At 38.7% G+C, this 19,892-nt stretch overlaps 1 protein-coding gene across 1 annotated transcript; it reads left to right on the top strand.

Moving 5' to 3' along the window:
• The first annotated feature begins 19 nt into the window (after positions 1 to 19).
• On the top strand, positions 20 to 18,248 carry ptpn1 (protein tyrosine phosphatase non-receptor type 1). The gene is made up of 9 exons (XM_085444471.1): positions 20 to 484; positions 2,658 to 2,748; positions 6,963 to 7,063; positions 8,932 to 9,030; positions 9,145 to 9,282; positions 10,145 to 10,354; positions 11,628 to 11,789; positions 14,344 to 14,498; positions 15,778 to 18,248. Exons 1-9 carry the CDS (start codon positions 428 to 430, stop codon positions 16,037 to 16,039), a joined length of 1,275 nt encoding a protein of 424 aa, XP_085300597.1. The 5' UTR covers positions 20 to 427; the 3' UTR covers positions 16,040 to 18,248.
• The last annotated feature ends 1,644 nt before the right edge of the window (positions 18,249 to 19,892 follow it).

Below are 19,892 nucleotides of genomic sequence, written 5' to 3'. Positions count from 1 at the left end.
AACAAGATGCCTTCCGCGCATGCCCGCTGGTCGGTCTCAACTGCCGCTGTAGGAATAGTAAAATAGCCGTCTCAAGCAAACAAAGTGTGAAATCCGGATTTGACGGGGGCTTATAAACCCAAAGTGACACACAGAGAAACGCAGGAGGAATTTTATTTCTTAAAAAAATATATTCTGCTCTCTTTTTTTTGGTCACCCAAGGACGGCAGCTACAGCAGGAGGAGGAGTTAGCGGCGTGTTTCCGCTAAGAGCAGGCCGAGACGGTAATCTATGCCGCCGCACTGAGAATTACAAAACAGCGGCAGACCAGTTGCCAGCTACTGCGCGAAATAGTTTGACTGAAATTTGTTTAATCTTCGGGGACTTTTGGTTGTTCGTATCGGGAGGCTAAACAACGAGAGAGTGAGTGGCAGCTGGACTGTCAGCGATGGAAGCTGAATTTCGGGAAATCGATGAAAACGGCAGCTGGAACGCCATTTATCAGGTAAGAGCTCTTGGCAAATTAAGGTGGAAATAATCAGACCGTAGCTGAAGCTGGTTAGGTCAATGTGTAGCTTACGTACAGTGAGGTGGTAGCTATAGTTTCTCTGGCTATATGAGTGTGTTGGTGTTTAGTTCAGTGCCTGTTCTTCCTGCTCGGAGTTATCCGATGATTGATACGTCTGCTCGGGTATAAAGGCAGCAGCTCAACGCTGACTGACGTCATACTTTTTTGGACGTACTAACTTATTTTTAATGATTTATTCTCAGTTTCGTCCACTATTTCCATTCCGCTGTTAATCGGAGGCTTAAATATAGTTATTATAAATGTTTATAATACATTACATAGGGGTATAACACCTGAAACCGAGTGAAATCACGATACAAACATCCAAAATATCGTATCGCGGTTTTATCGCTCCCATACCATGATACACATGAGATGTAAAATGCCATAGGTAACAATTCAAATGGAAATGCATCACAATAATGGTAGAAACTTTCTTTTCTGTAAAAACTTTCTAAAGAAGCCACGTTCTAAAGACGTTTTAGCCTTTCATAAAATAAAATTTAGTAATTTTTGTTGAATGGGGTTTGATTTACTCAAATTTAAATGCATTGTTAAGGGTTTTCAGTGGGGTTAATTTAGAAAAAATACATTACTGACAGAACAAATAACAAAAAAAACAAAAAAACCCCCAACTGAAACCTGCTTTGAGCCAGGAATCCCCCTCTCCCAATATACTATGACATAAAGGATTCATTAGTCTGTTATATGTAACATACAGCTTCTATTTTAATTCTTTAAGACCATATCCTAAAACTTAAAATTAGAAGTACCCCTTTGGAATTTTTTTGTGAACTAGCAAAAGTACTGTTCAAAACATTTACCAACACATTAAATATTTTCTGTACATTGCCTGTACATTGTCTGCCAAACATGTTGAAGGCATTCACTTCCTCATTTATGATATGAAGTGTACTGTTTTTTTTTTCTTTCTTTCTGCGTATAAGAAAATTTGACCTGCTACTCGAACTTCATGTAATCACCCCAAAGGCTCGTTTTGAGCCAGGAAATGCTCTTAATGGAGCTTAATTGTTATTCATAATCCAGTCGTGATCAAACAATCAGACCTGTTGTGGACTTTGGTTTTCTCCCTCGTGTCTTGTTATTCATCCCTGCTGAAGAAAATTGAATAAACTGAAACAGTGGAACGTGAGGTTATGGACTATGATTGGTCAGTGAGTCAAATCTCAATCATCTCTCTATTATTTACAAACATTATGCAGTGGCTGAAGTTAAAACCGTGTTGTTGTTGTTTTTTCACATGGAATCTTCTTTAACTGTTACATAATTCAAATAAAATAGAAAAAAAAAATCCAGTAGGCAGGGCTTTGGATTATAAAGCCAGACCAGGTGATGGTCCCTACAAGCCCATAGCTTCCATAACGGGATGTTTGTGGGTCCAGATGGGCGAAAGGCTGTAATAGCCTTCTTGGGAAACCGTTAACGCAGCCTAAGGTGATCCACAGAGAGCTGAAGCTGACAGCAAACTGTTCAGCATTGCCAAAAGCAGATAGGGTGACAGGCCCTAAGTGATCTAAAGTTGGAAACTGCTGCAGTCAACCATTAAAAATCCTTCCACAGGTTCCCCTACCTATGCCTTGAAACTTTTTCTCTCACTCTTTAGCTCTCTTGCAGTTATACTGCCTGCAGCTGAACTAAACAGCGTGTTTAAACATTTTAGGAAGAGGTGAAAGCAGAAGAGGTGGGCTTGGAACATATATATCATAAAACAATAAAAACAATGAAAATGAATGTTGTTTCTTGTTTTCATAATAGTTGGAAATGAGAATTGACATTTAAATTAAAATTTCATTAGCCACCCTAAGAAAGGGTAGTCTAAATACAAGCTTTTGACAGTGTTCGTATTGAGGCAAATATAATCCTGATTATTATTGAAATAGCTAGAGGAAATTGTAAAAGGGTCATCAGCGAATGTCATCATTATTTGTTTGTTTGTCTTAAAGAATACAGCAGTCACACTCAGAGCTTTTTAATGTGGAGTGGATGTTTCTTTTGTTTTTTTTAAACAAAACAAAACAGAAAAAAAAACCCTGCGAAAACACCAAAACTCTGCTTTAATGCTTGTTTTCCTCCTTTTATTCTGTTACAGGAGATTCGGCAGCAGTCGAGTGAATTCCCTTGTAAGGTTGCCAAATCACCTGAAAACAAGACTCGGAATCGATACAGAGACGTTAGCCCGTGTAAGTTTGTCTTTGCTTGCCTCAGTGTGCTGGACTGCAGAGTCTGAAATACTTAAATATTCCCACAACTCTCAAGGTGTTGTAGCCACTAAAATTACATTTAGGACCTCATTATATACTCATATACTGGTTTCATTTATCTAGGGCAGATATTTGAAAATGTTTTCATGTAATTAACTAGGGTTTTCAGTGATTTTAAGCATCACGGTTATGCCAGGTATTTATACCAAACCTGCTGTAAAAGGGATACATTACCTAAAACTTCACCTGCCTCTTAAAGCTAGCACCATGCAGACAGAGGTTGGTCACAGGGATACAGTATTTGGGTAACTGCAGTAGAAACGTTGTCTAAATGCCCCTGAAAGTAGCAGATTTGTTTGTGTCCTGCCTGCCAGCTCTGGTTGCTCAGTTATCAAACCACATGTGCTTCAGGATATCTCTGAATCTTGCTCTGCCTCTGTGAACTGTGGTTCATTGCAAAACATTAAAGTGAGTAAGTAGAAGTGGAAAATTACAATAAAATCAAACACTGTTATGTTTTAAAAAACAACATGCTCACATTTTCACACAGCTTTCTACTATCTTTGCCACACCAAAGGGGTTATTCGTGTAAGAAACTATGAAAAGTTGTGGACTGGCAAATGTCATGTCATGGTAGGAACCTTTTTCTGATTCAAAATATCACAAAGGCACATATAAATATACAGCTGGGGTGATAATGCAACCTCATTTGAATACTTGAAGGTTAAGTGAATGCCACTGTGGGTCTCTTTGCTTGGTACTCTACCCGCAGTGTTGAAGGGTCTATAATCTCCTATTTATGTTTAAACATCTGTGGTGAAGTCACAGCATTATGCAGCATTATATAAATACCTAAGCTGGCTGGAGTTTCAGTAGGTACAAGAACTGTAATATCAGTTTGAAGTTAAGTGAAGGTAGTGTTGCGCAATAGAAACAGCCTTGCATCACTCTGACTGGCGTAGTGTTTCCAGCTAATTTATTACTGAGTGTCTCAAAAACAGCTACACAGGGTAAGATCAGGGAAAGGGGAAATTAAGTTGTTTTTTTTTCCCAGCAATGCTTTTAGTATCATTTATTTTTTAAGCGTTGAAATAAATGGTGAAATAAAAAGCAAACACAGAAACAAAAAAGAGAGGAAATAGAGGAAATGTTTATCTTATTAATATTAGAGCAGGGCGATATGGCCAAAAATATTTATCACGATATATATTTGAAAATTTGCGATAACGATATAACCGACGATATAATTGATGCGAGACAAAATACAACTCCACAACATTACTAGTGCAAAAAGACAACCTTCCATTTATTTTCACATAAACAAGAAGCTGGTTTTTATGTACATTAAAGCTTTATAAAAATTTAACAGTGCAAATGCAAATTCCTTGCTGAAAGTTTAACCAAAAGGCATTTCCAGTAGAAATGGGCTGACATATCCTGAGCATAACCATGTATAATATCCACTGAAGTTAAAAAGAGGTGCTTTGCAACATTAAACTGCAGTGTGCAGTACGCATTTTTCGGACCATAAGGTGCACGAGATTATAAGACACATTAAGTGAAACAAAGCAGTCAGATAAATCAAACTTTATTAAACTCATTCTTCTTGCTTCCTCCACTTCTGTACCATTGATTCATTAATGTTGAATTCTCTGGCAGCTGCTCTATTCCCATGTTGTTGCAGTATATTAATGACTAACCTCGCATTGTGGATGGATTATCTCAGTTGTTCTCCTGACTGAAGTTTGGTCCGTTTACAGTATCCTGCCATGCGATTGCATTTGTCTCTAACCATGAAGAACCTTCACGTTAACTTTTATAAGTGGAAAAGTGTTAGTGTTCGTCCTCCAGCTTCACTGTTTATGTTATGCTAACATAGCTGTGTCGCTAGCGATCACGTAGCACATCATTATATACCAGCTAGCCCAACTTCAGTAACCCTACAAACATCACTGCTGTTTAGTTTCCTGTCTTCATTTATGTTGGAAGTGATAGCAGAGCTGTACGTTTGATTTTTTTCAGAAATCTCTCAGTTAGAACATGCAATATCATGCTTAGGTAACTAGCGAAACTAGCGAGCTAACTTCCGCTAGCTTCCTGCTAACTTCTAACTCCGTTAAATGTAATAACTTTTGTTTTCATGGATGCCTGGAAGTTAAACTTTATAGTTACACCTGGTAAAGCAGCAATGCTGATCGTTTTATTAAAGATGAAAGAATTTAGACAGTTTTTAACTCTAAGTGATGCTGCAGTGTTGTTTGACCTGAAGTATACGGAGTTTAGGACCCAGATTACTCCCAGATTTAAGAGCATCTTAGTCCGACAAATATGACAATAACAACGGCCGCTTGCATGTTCTGCAAAAAAATGTGCTTTGTTGTGTATCTGACGGACAAACACCAAACCAGTTCCACATCACGGAAGTTGCACCATTTTTACAAACCAATTCTGGTTCATCTGTTTCACTCAACAATTGGCCATGTGCGTATGAAAACAAAGGCACCGCGCATGCGCGTTTTACTCCCATTCTATCGCGATATTTCATTTTCCTATCGTTGCCTAACATTATACCGGTATTACCGTGAACGGTATAATATGGCCCAGCCCTAATTAATATATGGTTATCCATAATCACACAGCTCCTATTTGTTTGTATTTTACATAAAAAGTGAGTGTATATACTGATGCACAATTCATTCATAAATATTAACAGAAATTTTTTTTTTTCTGAATTGAGGATATAGCTTAAAAATCTTAAAGGAGCCACTGTTTTTTGTGAGCTTGATTTCATTAGCAGTGTTGCCCTCATTGGGACTTACTGGTGTCTTTGACCAAAATTTTGGTACTGTTACAAGCTGTGTGCTGGATATTGTGCTGTTACTTCAGGATATAAATCTGTGTATCTAAAATATATTCTTACTGGCAGTTTGGTGACCATACACAATGTTAAAGGTGCATGTGGATAAAAGCTGAATTTTGAAGCTTTAAAGTTAGAGTTTTGCCACCATCATAATGCTATGATGATTTTTGGGGAGCCAGAGTTGACCTTATATGGATGAAAGGGTGAAGGGCTGAGGTTACAGGTACAGTTTTTTTTTTTTTAGCAGAATCAATGAACTGTTAATTAATACAGTAGCAGTAAACACTCACCAAAAAGGAGCACAAACCTTGTGACTAGTTTGTATCACACATTTAGTTATTAGTCAAATGATCTCCATTTAAAAAAGCTCAGTGACTGCAGTTAGTGGAGGCGTACATCAGCTACATGTAAATACACTTGTCAATCAATGCAATGACTAAGCTAACTCAATAACTCACTTATCTAAGTGAATGAGTTTCCTCTTTTTTTTTTTTTCTACACCAAGTTGTAAATATATATTTTAATGCTGTAAATTTGGGTGTTTTAACAGGGGAGTCTTGTGGGAATTATTTGCTTTTAGAGTCAACCTCAGGTGGTCTCTAGAGGATCTGCAGTTTTTGCCACTTCTTTGTTTTCAGCTCTGGAAGTTTCCCTCTTGCTGCTGACTCAAAGAACACAAAGATACCAATTTTTTTCCAATATGTATTTTTTTGATCATCAATGTCTTTGTTTGTTTGTTTTGTTTTCTTGCTTGTTTGTTTTCATTTTCTATAACAGTTTGGCATTTAAAATGGGTCTAGTGCACTTCCTCTCGTGATTATCTTCTCACAGGTCACGCTGACCTCTTCTCAAAATCTTTTTACTGCTGGAGACTTTGCAACAACTGAAAGCCTCATGTCAGCTTCAGCAGATAGTCAGGTTGCGATGAACTTTCTACAAACATCCTGAACTAACAGCTGAACACCAGAGTTTCCTCTTTTTCACACTCAATAAGCCATGCAAAATTTTTTTTCTCAGACCAAGTTGCAAATAGTTACCGTAAATACCAACAAGGGTTTTCTTATTCCCCTTTACCAGATATGAAAATGAGGAACCTGAAAGTTTTTTATACTGCTAACCTTTTACCTAAAAGGTTATTTCACTGGAAATCGTAAATAGCTAATCTCACAATAGTAAACATCTTTAGTTTGTATGAACGATGCTTGTTAAGTGTTCCCTACAGCTGTTTTGGTTTGAGAACTGCATTTTTAGTCCCTGGTGGGTTGTGGCATTTAAAAAAAAAAAAGTTCATATGCATATTTTCATATTTCTTTTTTGTTTTTTCTCTTCTCAGTTGATCACAGCAGAATACGTCTGCAGTTAGGTACAAATGACTACATTAATGCCAGCCTAATAACAGTAGAAGAGGCACGGAGGAACTATATCCTTACTCAGGTAAGTGTAGAAAAGATTCAGCACTGAAAATTCATTATTTCCTCTAATTCAGAGAGACAATGACAGAAAAATCCAAACTTTTAAGTCAGTATTTTCTGATTGTATAAGATAATATAGTTTCCTGGTTGGCCTAATGACCATAATATCTTGTATTTTATAGTTACGCCTTATTTTAGGTCCTTGTCTGCAGCATTTTTAAAATGAATATGAGTTATTAGTTTGTTAGGCACACAGAGGCCACTCTAATGCAATAACTCAGCATGAAGTCCTCCCTTTATGAAGGTCATAATTCTTAGTTTCTGCTGACACCGTTTTCTTGAGGTTTTTATTTGGCTTTTATGATAAATTTAGAATCCTTTTGTTTGTTGTGCTTTTAAACGATGAAGGGGTTTCTTTTCATTCCACCCTCATTCTAACCTCAGTCGAGGTTTATCATGTTTTATCACTTTTAAGTCATCCTCAGCATCAATGAGTTGACCTTCTGGTTAGAGTGACACTGGGAAAATACTTTGACATTAGGGCTCGTTATACTTGCTGAGATGAAGTCACAATTGCAGGCACAAGTGCTGCTTTGGTCTTCATTCAACTTGTCCTGTGCCTCAGGTTTTTGTTTTTTATCCTGCTGCTGTTGGGTTCAGCCAAGTGGACATGAATATACCATTGTGTTGTTCTGCTGTTTATGTGGCTCCAAGTCAAAGAGGCAGCAATGTCAGCAGACGCTCTTCTGGGCAAAAACTGAGGTATTGCCAACCAAGGGATACAATCTTTAAAAGGTGTCCTGGGTTTGCTGGGGCTTCTTCACCCTGGAGGACCTTCCTGAAACAACTCACCTATGAGGTGCCAGGAGAACTCCTGGTCAGTTGCCTGAGGAGCACTGGCTCTACCCTGAGCCCCTCCTGCATAGCCACTCTCTTTATACTGTCTCTGAGGCTGAGCCCAGACATCCTTTAGAGCTTTGACTTTCTGCCTTTTTGATCTACTACCCACAGGTCGTAACCATAGAGAGAGAAACAAAGCTCATTGAAGATTGATTTAAAAAAAAAAAAACCCACATAAAGTTAAATCAGTTGCCAAAAGCATTTAAAATGTCTTTATTCCTTCTCGCACTGAGAAAGCAAAACTTTTAAAGCACTTTGTGAAGCAAATATTGTCAGTTATTTACTAACAATACCAATATATTAAGCTGGTAAATGCTCCACATTTCATAGTGCACACATTGGAAATGGGCAAATGTAAAGACCCAAAGTGTCCAAGTCAAAGCACAGGGCAAAGCTTGGGGATGATCCCTGCTGGTACTAATGCCGGACAGACAATGAACTGGTGACAAGGCAGAAGGAACTGAGCAGGAACTGGGACTGAACTGATCTGCAGCTGGCATCTTTGAGCTGATAATGGAGGGTAGCTTCGGTGGCTTTGGGTCAAAGCTGATTTGGCAACATTCAAAGAAGTGTATTAGACAGGAGTGATCATGTTTCCTCTCCCAGCCATGCAATTACAACAAAACTGTATTACAAGACAGTTTGTTTGCAATACACAGAGCTTATACAATGTTATGTATTTACAAACAGCACTCAAAATTGCGTCTATATTTCCAGGCTATTTTTAGGAGTTTATAATGTAGATTAGATCAGTTTTTGATCCAAAGAAGTTACGCAAAGGATAAACATACTGCAGTCTCCCTCTGTAGGAAATTTCAGGGCAAGAGTGTTTATGCTGAAGACCAAATGTCTTAAAAATAAATGAATAAATAATAATAATCAGATGCCTTGGAAAGCTCTTTAAATAGATACTGTTTTATTGTGTTCTGTTACACTAAAAATATTATTTCCTGCCTTTTATATAACAAATGTGCTGTACTTCCTTTTTAGGGACCCCTACCAAGTACATGTGGCCATTTCTGGGAAATGGTGTGGGAGCAGAGGACCCGTGGTGTAGTGATGCTGAACCGGGTCATAGAGAAAGGCTCTGTAAGCAGCTGTTTGAGTCCTCACAATGTTTTAGTATCGTCATACCTTGTTTACCTTTGAACCTCACTGCTGTCCGTTACCCAGCGTGTAATGTGTACCTTCATGTCATTTTAGATTAAGTGTGCCCAGTACTGGCCAGAGAGAGAGGAGAGAGATGCCATCTTCGAAGACACCAATTTCAAGCTCACCCTTGTCTCTGAAGACATCAAATCTTATTACACCGTCCGTCAGCTGGAGTTGGAAAATCTGTGTGTAAGTTGTCTTCCTGCTGAGTTTGGTTGTAAAACTGTAGGGTTGGGTAAAAACACACCAGTGTAAAGAAAAGGGATGAAGTGAAAATGAGAAAACTTTAAAAAAGTGAAAACTTTGTAAACATAGATTTTAATTTAAAGGAACAATTTTCATACTCAAGATCATTAGTGGAAAAAAAAAGAAAGAAGAAGAAGTCAAGCCTGACGGTGAAGTGGAAATGAAGAATCAGGCCAGAGTTAACAAAAAAACGGCAAATTCACAGGGCTTGTCTTTACATACCCCCTGTAGTGGATTTGATCACTAGATTTACTGTACTAGTTTTTTTTTTGTTGTTGTTGTTGTTTTTAGGCAATTGTAGGCGCTATAAATATTTGAAACTGTGAGAAATGGTCTACTTTCTAATGAGCTGCTTTTGCTTTTGCTTCTAGTCCTCTGTTGTTGTTGTTGTTTTTCTCTGTGAGGGTCTTTTACTGTGTAGCCTCTGTTTTTATTTTTCCTCCACTGGTTACTGTTCTGTGTAAGACTCAAGAACTGACAGCAACAAATGACATACACTTCCTTTTTGGCTCTCCAGCGAGTCTCTATTTCACACTTGGTGAAACAGCACTTCATCTTTGATGCTGGCTTAATTGTCACATCTACTAACGTGTGGTGCCAACATGCTAATGATTAAAAGGAGTGTCTGTTTATTCACAGATTAAAAAACAAAACAAAACATGAACGTCATGCTTGTGATAATTTATAAAAGAGGAATTTGCACCACATGGTATTCTACCCTACATCCAGGTTTAGTTTGGAATCAGCACTTTGTTTTGAGTTTTTCATTTCTCCTACATGTTTTCTCTCCAATCTTTCTCTGCAGACTCAAGAGACTCGTGAGATTCTGCATTTTCACTACACGACCTGGCCCGACTTTGGGGTGCCGGAGTCTCCTGCATCTTTCCTCAACTTCCTGTTCAAGGTGCGAGAGTCGGGCTGTCTGAATTCAGACCAGGGACCAGTGGTGGTGCACTGCAGTGCTGGAATTGGGCGCTCTGGAACCTTTTGCCTCGTGGACACCTGCCTCTTGTTGGTGTGTACAAACTCTGTTCTTAGGAAGTTATGATAATAACAAATTTAATCTCCTAGGAGACTGACATTTGCACAGGAAATTAACGCAACCTTTTCTTGAGAAGCTGTAGTGCTAGAACAACACTTGATTTTCAGATGAAATGTGCTAAGATAATGGGAATCCATTAGAACAAATTAGTTGTCTAAGCTGTCTTGTTGAAACACCTGGTTAGAAATTGGACATATGGTTAGGTTGTGTTAAAAAAAAACTATTTAAAGTTGTTAGTTTGCCCAATTACTTTTTTAGATTCTAAAAATGGGAAACTGTATCAAAATGTCTAATTCCTAAAAAGTCAATTTAATAAGAGTATTGCATTAATGTTGAATTAAAGCTGAAAGTTTGAACTTCAGTAATATATTGACTGAAATCCACTGTTGTGCAGAAAAAAAAAGTGTCATTGTCCAAATTCGTGCAGACCTTACTGCAGACCTCACTTTTAGAACCACATCAGCAGCCCAGTTTAATTTTTTTTTTAATCATTTAAGAAGTTTTATAAAGGTTAGAAGCTTTTTATTCCAGGGAGATGCTGAAAAAAACATCCACGCGTTTATTTCTACCTGGCTGGTTGTACTGAAACTCTGCTCAGAGGAATCTTTGAAAAGAAAGGAAAAAAAAAATCAGTTACTGAATGCAGCTGTATTTAAAAAAACAAAAATAAATAAATAAAATATAGAACACCTGCACTGAGGTCGTTACATTGGCTTTTAGTTGGTTGAAGAGGTGATTTCTTTTTCTTTTTTTCTTCTTTTTTTTTTTCAAAGGCCACCCTCAGGTTAAGTATTTCAAGCTGCTAGAACAGCCTGCTGAATCTTATTAGGTGTGCTCCAGTATTAGTATTTATAAACATATTTTCAAAATTCCTGTGTTTACCTGCCTTTCAGTCTAGGTCCTGATCTTGAAATTAGGAGCATTTTGCTTCTATTTATAGTTTTTCTATTGTTTTCAAGTGATTAGTCTTTTAATTTTACAGTTTTTTGTTATTTTAAAGAAGTGTATTTTGTTGGTGATAGCTGCTCTTATTTATTCGTGTGCCTAAATCTATTGGCTTAAGTTGTCTTTACAGTTTAGTGGCTGAAACCTCTGGTAGCTCACTCATTGTTCTCAAGTACAAGCACATACAGTTTTGTTTATTTATTTATTTTCTTGCTAGTGTGACAGAAGTCAGTACGCTCTTGCACACCTTACAGAGGACGTCAGAAACGTCTGTATTGAATGTTTTTGCTGCTGTGTGTAGATGTCCCTACGTAAAGACCCGTCTTCAGTTCGTATTCGCGATGTGCTGCTGGAGATGCGACGCTATCGAACGGGCTTGATTCAGACTGCAGATCAGCTTCGGTTCTCCTACCTGGCTATAATTGAAGGTGCCAAGTACATCAAGGGAGATACTTCCGTGCAGGCAAGTCCCTCCTCTCGTTTCTGCTCTGTCCTCTTAATGCACAAATTTTACTTGGTTTGTCTGTTTTTCATTAAATGCTATACCAATATCCACCTTTTATATTTTTATGTTTGGAGGGCTATGAGAGTAACTTTACCTGCTTCAGAATTTAAGTTATTGTTTTATTGTTGTTGTTGTTTTTTAATGTTATACTGGACCTTAGTCCAAAGCTTCAGTTTATCTGCTCTCTGAAACAAACTGTTTTAGTTTCTTGCTCCCCTTAATCCATCTTTCATTTGATTAGCTGTCACTGGTAAAGCGTATCGCGGTGGAGCTATCCAGTCTTTAAGTCTGACGTCATTAGCCGTGCCAGAGCCCAAACTCTGCTGCAGGTCCCTAAGTCCAGCGATCACTGCGGCATCACTGAGAGTTAAAAACTGTCTAAATCCGTTCATCTTTATTAAAATGATCAGCGTTGTTGCTCTACCAGGTGTAACGATTAAGTTTAACTTCCAGGCATCCATGAAAACTGAATTTATGAAATTTAATGGAGTTCTAAGTTATCAGGAAGTTAGCTCGCTAGTTTGCATCTAAATATAATATACCATGTTCTGACTGAGAGATTTATGAAACAATTGAAGACAGGAAAGTAAACAGCAGTGACGTTTGTAGGGTTACTGAAGTTTGGCTTGATGGTTTGATGTGCTATGTGATCACTAGCGACACAGCTATGTTAGCATAATATAAACAGTGAAGCTGGAGGATGAACGCTAACTTTTTTCCACTCAAAAGTTAACGTGAGGGTTCCCGAAGGTCCGGGACAAATGCAATCACATGGCAGGATGCTGTAAACGGACTGAACTTCAGTCGGGAGAACAACTGAGATAATCCATCACACAATACGATCACTGACTGTTTTTAGGGGCTTGTTGAGATTAAATAAAACAAGATACAAAGCATTAGAATATGTAAAAAACACAAAAGCCTTATTAAACGCACAGTAGTTTGGGGCTGGAAGCAGGATTCATCACGTCATCACTTAAAGACCGGATTCCCACTGAGATGACCATACAAGTATATCCCCTCATTATACCAGTGTGTACGCTCACTGACAACATCTTTAGGTACATCTGTTCACCCACTTCTTAACAAAAATATCTAATCAGCCGATCAAATGGCAGCAATTTGATGCATTTAGGCATGTAGACATGGCCGAGGCGACCTGCTGAGGTTTAAGCTGAGAATCAGAATGTGCAGAAAGGTGGTTTTAAATTACTTTGAATGTTGTTCGTCTAAATATTTCAGAAACTTTTGATCCACTGGGATTTTTCCACACAATCATCTGTGGTTGCTGTCATCTCCGTATGGAGAAATAATTCCAGAAAGTTGTCAAATCTATGCCATGAAGAATCAAGGCATTTCTGAAGGCACAAGAGGTCCTTCCTAGCAAGGTGTTTCTAACAAAGTGGATAGAGTGAGAAAATGGATTATAGGTCATCTTTAACATCATAAAGCAAATGTCTTGATGCATGCTCAATCATCCAGGTAAGTAAATCCCAAAAGGTTGATTCTGTCAATCGCTACAACACAGAGCAAACACCATCCCCACAGACAGAGCGGCCAGAGAAGCAGAAGAACATCACTTCAGGAAGGCTCTGAGTAAATGTGGTTATCCCAGCTGGACATTTGTCAAAGGTGCAAAGGCGCCTAAAGAAAGCTCCAGCTGATCCAGGAGAGAAGGACAACTGCTGCCTAAGCAAAAACCCTTAGTGATCCCTTATGTGTCAGGAGTATCGGAACAGTTGAGACGCATTTTTTTCTAAACACTGCGTCTCCATGGCTTCAACTCCAAAACACACTGCGCCAAAAATCGGCCCAGCCCAAGGATCGGGTCCCCCGACACAAACGGAGTAATGTAGTGTACACTGTTAAGTGCCAGGAGGATTGCCATGATTTATACATAGGGGAATCCAACTAACCTCTGGCAAAGTGGATGGCACAACACAGAAGAGCTACCTCGTCAGGCCAGGACTCTGCAGTCTATTTCCACCTACAGGCCAGTGGACACTCTTTCAATGATCAGGATGTACACATCCTGGTCTGGGAGGAGCGCGGAGTCAAGGAGGCCATTTAAATAAGACGTCCAGATGAACAGAATCAACCCTTTGACATAAAGCACATAAACATCCTAAGAGTGAATGTTAGAAATCACTACTTGGTCGTGTGTGTGTGTGGGTGGTTCATTTGACTTGGAGTTCAAAGCCTGTGTCTGTTTTTTATAAACGGGTTTTGTTTTGTCAGTTATGAGAAACCATAAAAATAAATGCACTGAGTTTAATGTTCTCATTTAACTGGTAATAAGAAACATAATAATAATAATTAAGAAGCATACTGTGATTAGACTGATATAATATAATAAATATAAAGGAACATGCACAATATAATGAAGGTAAACTGGAGTCTCTGTTGATGAAAGGTCCCCTCTAAAAAAATAAACAAAACCAAAACATGCTGCAATATCTATCGATTTGAAATCTATTATTTTAGCTATTTTTATTTTTTTCCCCTCTTCAAGGAGTCATGGAGAGCGCAGTCCAACGAGGAAGATGATCCTCCCGAGTTCACCCCTCCTCCTCCTCTTCCTCCTCCCAGAGACCCTCAGAATGGCAAAGCAGAGCCGTCCTTTTTCCCTGAAGAGATCATCCGAGCAACAGAGACCTACAGTCTGGGGTAATCATCCAGATCACGTTTTGTTTGAGTTTATCTAATATTGTTAGGAAAACAGGATCGTGTGTCAGTGTTGATTCTAAAGCTCATAGCTCCGTGGAGCAGAAAGGCCAGGAAACATAATTAAATAGAGTGCAGTTTGAAATATGAGGTGTTGAATTCCTAAAATTAAATACACGGCTTTTAAGTATTTAACAGACACTACAGAAAGCTCTCTGTTGATTCGTGATCGGCTTGCTCCATCCGAGGGAAGCATTTCACCAGTGGGTGTGTTAAGATGCCACAGGTGTGTGCTGATGCTTACAGGGCCTACAGCCTACGTACAACCTTGCAGATTGTTGTCTAGCTGTAGCTGTTTACTCTCAGCAGGGGGCAGTGTCACAAACAACTGCTCTGTGGACTACTCTCTAACAAAGGGTTTTAAAACCAATGAAAATTGTCCAGTGCAGCCTCCGTTTGTGCTTTTCATGCCACCGTTTTATCACTTGTTTTATTTGGCCCTTCTCGCTCTATGATGTTAACTCTTCCTGTTCAGGCCTACTTATCAATCAATAAGCATGCGACCTATGCACACCATCATCCCTGTACACCTACTTTTTTTTTTTTTTTTGGTTGTTGTTGTTTTTACACAAGCACATCTGTGTAGGTTGCATACCCAAAATCCTTCACACTGCATTTCCAACTGTGCAAAAACTCTGTATCATGAATCAAGATTAGTCTTGATACTTGATATCTTGGTTAAATAAATTTTACCCAGGCTCAGTGCACCATCTTGTGGCACATGTGGTATTACAGAAAGGTACAGCGTGGCCCTTTTTCACGTAGAGTTAAAAATGATATCTTTTCAATACAATACTTTGTGAATACAAGGTCACAGTGATTATTTCTTCACATTCTGTTGTGAATTTGTAATTTTGAAAAGGTTTCGTAAACATTTTAAATACATAAATTTAGAATAAGTACCACTAATCAAAAGGATGTTTTGCTCACAGTGATTCTTTGTACATATGCTGACCTCATTACTCGAAATTTCATTCATATTTGAAAAGAATGAAATCCTTATGCCCCACGTAACTGATTGGACTTTATGAGGTCAAAAAAAGGTAAAGTTAGTACGTTGTTGTGTTTTTGTTTGTTTGTTGTTTTTGTGTTTGTTCTTTTCTCTCAAAAACTAATCTTCCAATTTCAGCTAGCAAGGAAGTCCATGTTTCTGTGGAAAAAAAAAAGAAGTAAAAAAAAAAGAATTATTTTCTCATCTGAACCTTCGTTGTTTCTCATTCAGCTCCTCAGAAAAAGTTCGAAAAAGGATGCCAGCTGCTGACTCCCAGCCTGCTGCTGACCTCCAGCACGCTCGTGACGGTGTTGCTCAGTCCGACGGCCATTTGGAGATCCACGATGATACCTCCTTTCCGAACAAATCTGAGCAGCAGCCAAAGGAAAACTCTCCCATGCCGGGGACTTGGTCCCCACTACTAACCAAAGTGTGCCTGTGCACAGCGCTGGCTCTCAGTGCTTTCGCCTGCTATCGAGCCTATTTCCACTGATGCCCTTCTTCCCCGTCTCTCCACTGACGTTGCAAAGTGGACAAGGCTGACCAATCAGCCCGCTTTGACTCTGCTAGGGGGTGGATTGTTTGGTCTTCAGCAGATTCACTTCCACTGGTTTTAATTTTATAAATGCCGTGCGAGTGGTTGGCTGGCTGCCGACCTTATGACCGACCCAAACTTTCTTTCTGTGTGTCATCTTGGATGCTCAGGGCCTCAGTTTTTCAGGTGTCACATCCCAAATAATGTGTGCTGGCTTAAACGCAGACTCAGAGGGCTCTGCTGGTCTGTGAATCAGGATGAATGACCTATCAGCCCATTTTTTGTCATGAGTCTCTTCTCTTATTTACCAAACGACACGTGAATGTGTTCTTCCATGTTATTAGTAAATCATGAGCCCGTTAGGATTTTGCTTTCTTTTCTTTCTTCTTTTGGTTAAACAAACAGATCAGAAATCATAGAACCAGATTTATGACCAGCCTGTCTGAAAATATGCCAGTGTGGGAGAAACCTTATTTGTTTTGTTTGTTTGTTCCTTTGCTGTTGGTCAACATGGATCCCAAGAGTAAAATGAAATCCAGAGCATGTTGGGGTGGGCCTTGAATTGTTATGTGACTCCACTAATAGCCTGCAGGTTGAGTACATACAATATATGTGTTTGTGTGTATATGTACATTTGTGTGAGTGGTAGTTTTTAAATTCTACCCGGTGAAAAATATTAATATAACATTTACAGGACATCAAATGTGAGATGTAGACCGGGTTCTCTCCTGGTATGTGACTCTTTTTTTTTTCTCTCTCTCCGTGGTAGCCCAAAAGTGACACAGGAGGAGGGGAAAAAACAACAACAACAAAAAAACAAGGTAGAGTGACGTGTCTCACTCTGTATTTGTAACGTCTGAGTGATTTCAACAGCTTGAGAACTTTTAGAAGGTTATAAACATTGGGCTTTAGTTCTAGTATCGCTCACAGTGGATAAAATGCGTAACATAACCGAAACAGAGTTGATTCACATTGTAAAATAAGTGAATGTGTGTTCAGTTGGTGGAGTGCCAGCTTAAAGACCGGAGATGCAAAGTAGCCAACGTCCATCTCTTTTCTCCAGCAATACAAATACTCAGCAATGTGTCGCCCTTTACTAACTCTCGAGTTTGAACGGGGAACCAGGGACTTTGAACAAACCAAAAATCAAACACCAGCACAGGGATGAAAATAATACACTGTAGTGATGATCCATTGTATCTTGTCGTGGCCCTGAGCTGGCGATATTGTTTTGTATGATTATTATTTCTTTTAGCATGCTGCATTTGTGAATCAAAAGGTTTATCCTAAGAAGAGATTAGTTAAGCTGCTAGCGTTCGTTTACCTTTGGGACTCGATAGCTGTACCTTTCTTTAGAATGTATAATTCTGTATTAGATACAGCATACAACAGAAGTGAGTATACCCCTGCGAACTTTTTTTAATGTTAAATTTGTTATTATTACTTTACTATTAGTTTGAATGCCGTTAGAGTTGTTACGTTACAAAACAAAAGACGCTTCACAGTAGAAACTCTGTGCAAAAGAAGTAAGCACACCTTTGACACATACCCGACACAGTCGCATCCGAATGCTTGGTTTTTGGGCTCTGGTGCGTATGTGGGGGAAAGGACATTAGCTGTGTTGTGATTTCTGCTACATTTCTGTGTGAAATGATCACTTGGAGAGAAATCAACAGGTGGTCTGTTCTCTTGTGTCGCTGCTCGTGAAGTGAAAGTTGGGCCGAGTCTAGAAAGGGTAAGGTGACCGTGACGAGCAAGGAAGATTCCAGTGGATGTTTATCCGATTGAACATTAAACGACCTTTAACCTGACAGTTCTCTATTTGCTGCTCAGTCACATTTTAATTGGTTACCGTTGCACTGAGTTTTTCATTTGCGGTGCTTTAACTATAGCTGGTTTTGTCTCTTTCACATGAGCTGACATTTAGGTGATATTAAAGAGTGGTGTACTCATTTCTTTTTATACTGTACATATATTTTAAATCAGGTTTCAGTGTGCTGAGTTGGGGTTTTTTTTCTGCTTTAGCGAGGGATTAAATCTCAGCACCTGTGCAGCCGTTGCACCAGGTTTTCCCGTTTTTTCTATTCTTATGCTGAGCTCAAAAACATGTATTTTTTTATTTACATTTGTTATTTTCCTTTTTAAATAAAAGAGAAAAAAAAGCACAGTTGCTGTTGATTTGTCCTGATTCACACCTAATCTTGTTTTCAGTCCTGAAATGTCTCATTGTATTTATATTTTGGACAAATAATCGCTGTGAGCTGAGAACTATGAGTCCTCTGAGGTTTCCTGCTTGTTGGATTGCTGTTGGGGATGGGGATGATTTCAGAATCACTGGAAAAAATGAAAATATGCACTCACTGACCACTTCACTAGCTGTACCTGTTCAACTGCTCGTTAACAGCAACTCAACGGGTTTAGGCAAATGGGTATGGCCAAGGCCACTTGCTGAAATTCAGACTGAGCATGAAAGTGGAGAAGAGAGCTGATTTAAGTGACTGGTGCCATACGCTGCTCAGAGTATTTCAGAACCTGCGGCTCTGCTGGGATTTCCCCCACATAACCATCTTTTGGGTTTACAGAGAATGCTCTGAAAACGAGAAACTGCCCAGTGTGTGTCAGCTCTGAGTGAAAATGAAGATAAAACTTTGCATGGATTCATTAGATAAATTACAGCTATTGCACAATTTAAAAGAAAAAAAAAAAGATTTTGGCGGGGTTAGTTGGGAGGGACTCGCTAATTTTTCATACGATGACCCTATTTATAAGGTTCTGCATAACCGAGGAGACTAAGAAAAATTTCATAGCTTTATTAACTCTCAAAGAGCCCGTCATGTTTTTCAGACGTAATTTAATCCTCCAGAAAAGAAAAGATTTTACTGACTTAAAGTGGGGGTATTTTTGTAGTAATATTGTACTTCTTTTACTGGTTCTGTTTGTTTCTTATACGGTTCAATTTATCTATGACAGAAATTCAAAAATATTCAGATAATAAAGTAACAAACTGTGCAGTTTTACTGTAAAAATAAAACCATTACATTTTTGCTCCTCAGTAGTTGTTATGCAAACTTTATGCGAACTTATTTTGAGCAGCCACGTATCCTGCAGTCATAAAATTTAGTGGAAGGAAGAATCAGATAACAGACAATGCATAAAATGGGGCAGTTTTGCTTTTCCAGTTATGATACACCCCCTGATGTTTCTACTTAAATATGCTTGTAGAAAAATGGTTCTGGCTTTAGAGCGTGACACTTGGAGGGAGTGTACAATTGATTTGGTTCTGGTTTTAAGAGCTTAAATATGTTTTTCATGTGGATATCTCCTGTACTTAAGACATTATATGTCAAAATAAAAAGCAAAAAGGTTGTGTACTTTCAAGGGGAAATCTTGCGTGGTTTTATTTAATATTTAACTTTTCTCAGATCTGAGTTTTTATGCCATGAGCCGTGCAGTACTGACCAGCCTCTGCTTGTCTTCACCAGTAGGTGGCTCTGTGGGACTGTGATCCTCACCTGTTTTCGATGTGAAGCATGGCCGTGTTTGTTACGGCCCACTCTTTCCTGTTGTCTGTATGATATCGGTGTTTGCTCATCAATTATGTTTGTATTTACAGCGGTGGAGAGCCTGGAGTAAACCAGTTTGCAGACACTGCCTTCAGACTTCACAGTGACTGTGAGGAAGGACGTCACATTAATTTTCTTTTTGTCTTCAAACTTTTCCTCATCTTTTACAAACTGGTTTTAATGAAAATGTTCCCTATCTTTAAAGTTTAATTTTCATTATTTAATCTGAGAGATCCCCACAGATAAAA

The sequence above is a fragment of the Copadichromis virginalis genome, linkage group LG20 (assembly GCF_057382275.1).
Source record: "Copadichromis virginalis isolate Kocher_CV1m ecotype Utaka linkage group LG20, C_Virginalis_male_GT1.1, whole genome shotgun sequence".
In the NCBI taxonomy this organism is placed as follows: domain Eukaryota; kingdom Metazoa; phylum Chordata; class Actinopteri; order Cichliformes; family Cichlidae; genus Copadichromis; species Copadichromis virginalis.
This window is presented reverse-complemented; position numbering and strand designations above follow the sequence as displayed.

Bases quoted from the DNA above. Each gene is read 5' to 3' on its own strand.
- ptpn1 (XM_085444471.1), top strand. From the start codon at position 428: ATGGAAGCTGAATTTCGGGAAATCGATGAAAACGGCAGCTGGAACGCC. The intron at 9,031-9,144 runs GTAAGCAGCTGT...ATGTCATTTTAG, and splicing joins GGGTCATAGAGAAAGGCTCT to ATTAAGTGTGCCCAGTACTG. The intron at 11,790-14,343 runs GCAAGTCCCTCC...CCCCTCTTCAAG, and splicing joins AGGGAGATACTTCCGTGCAG to GAGTCATGGAGAGCGCAGTC.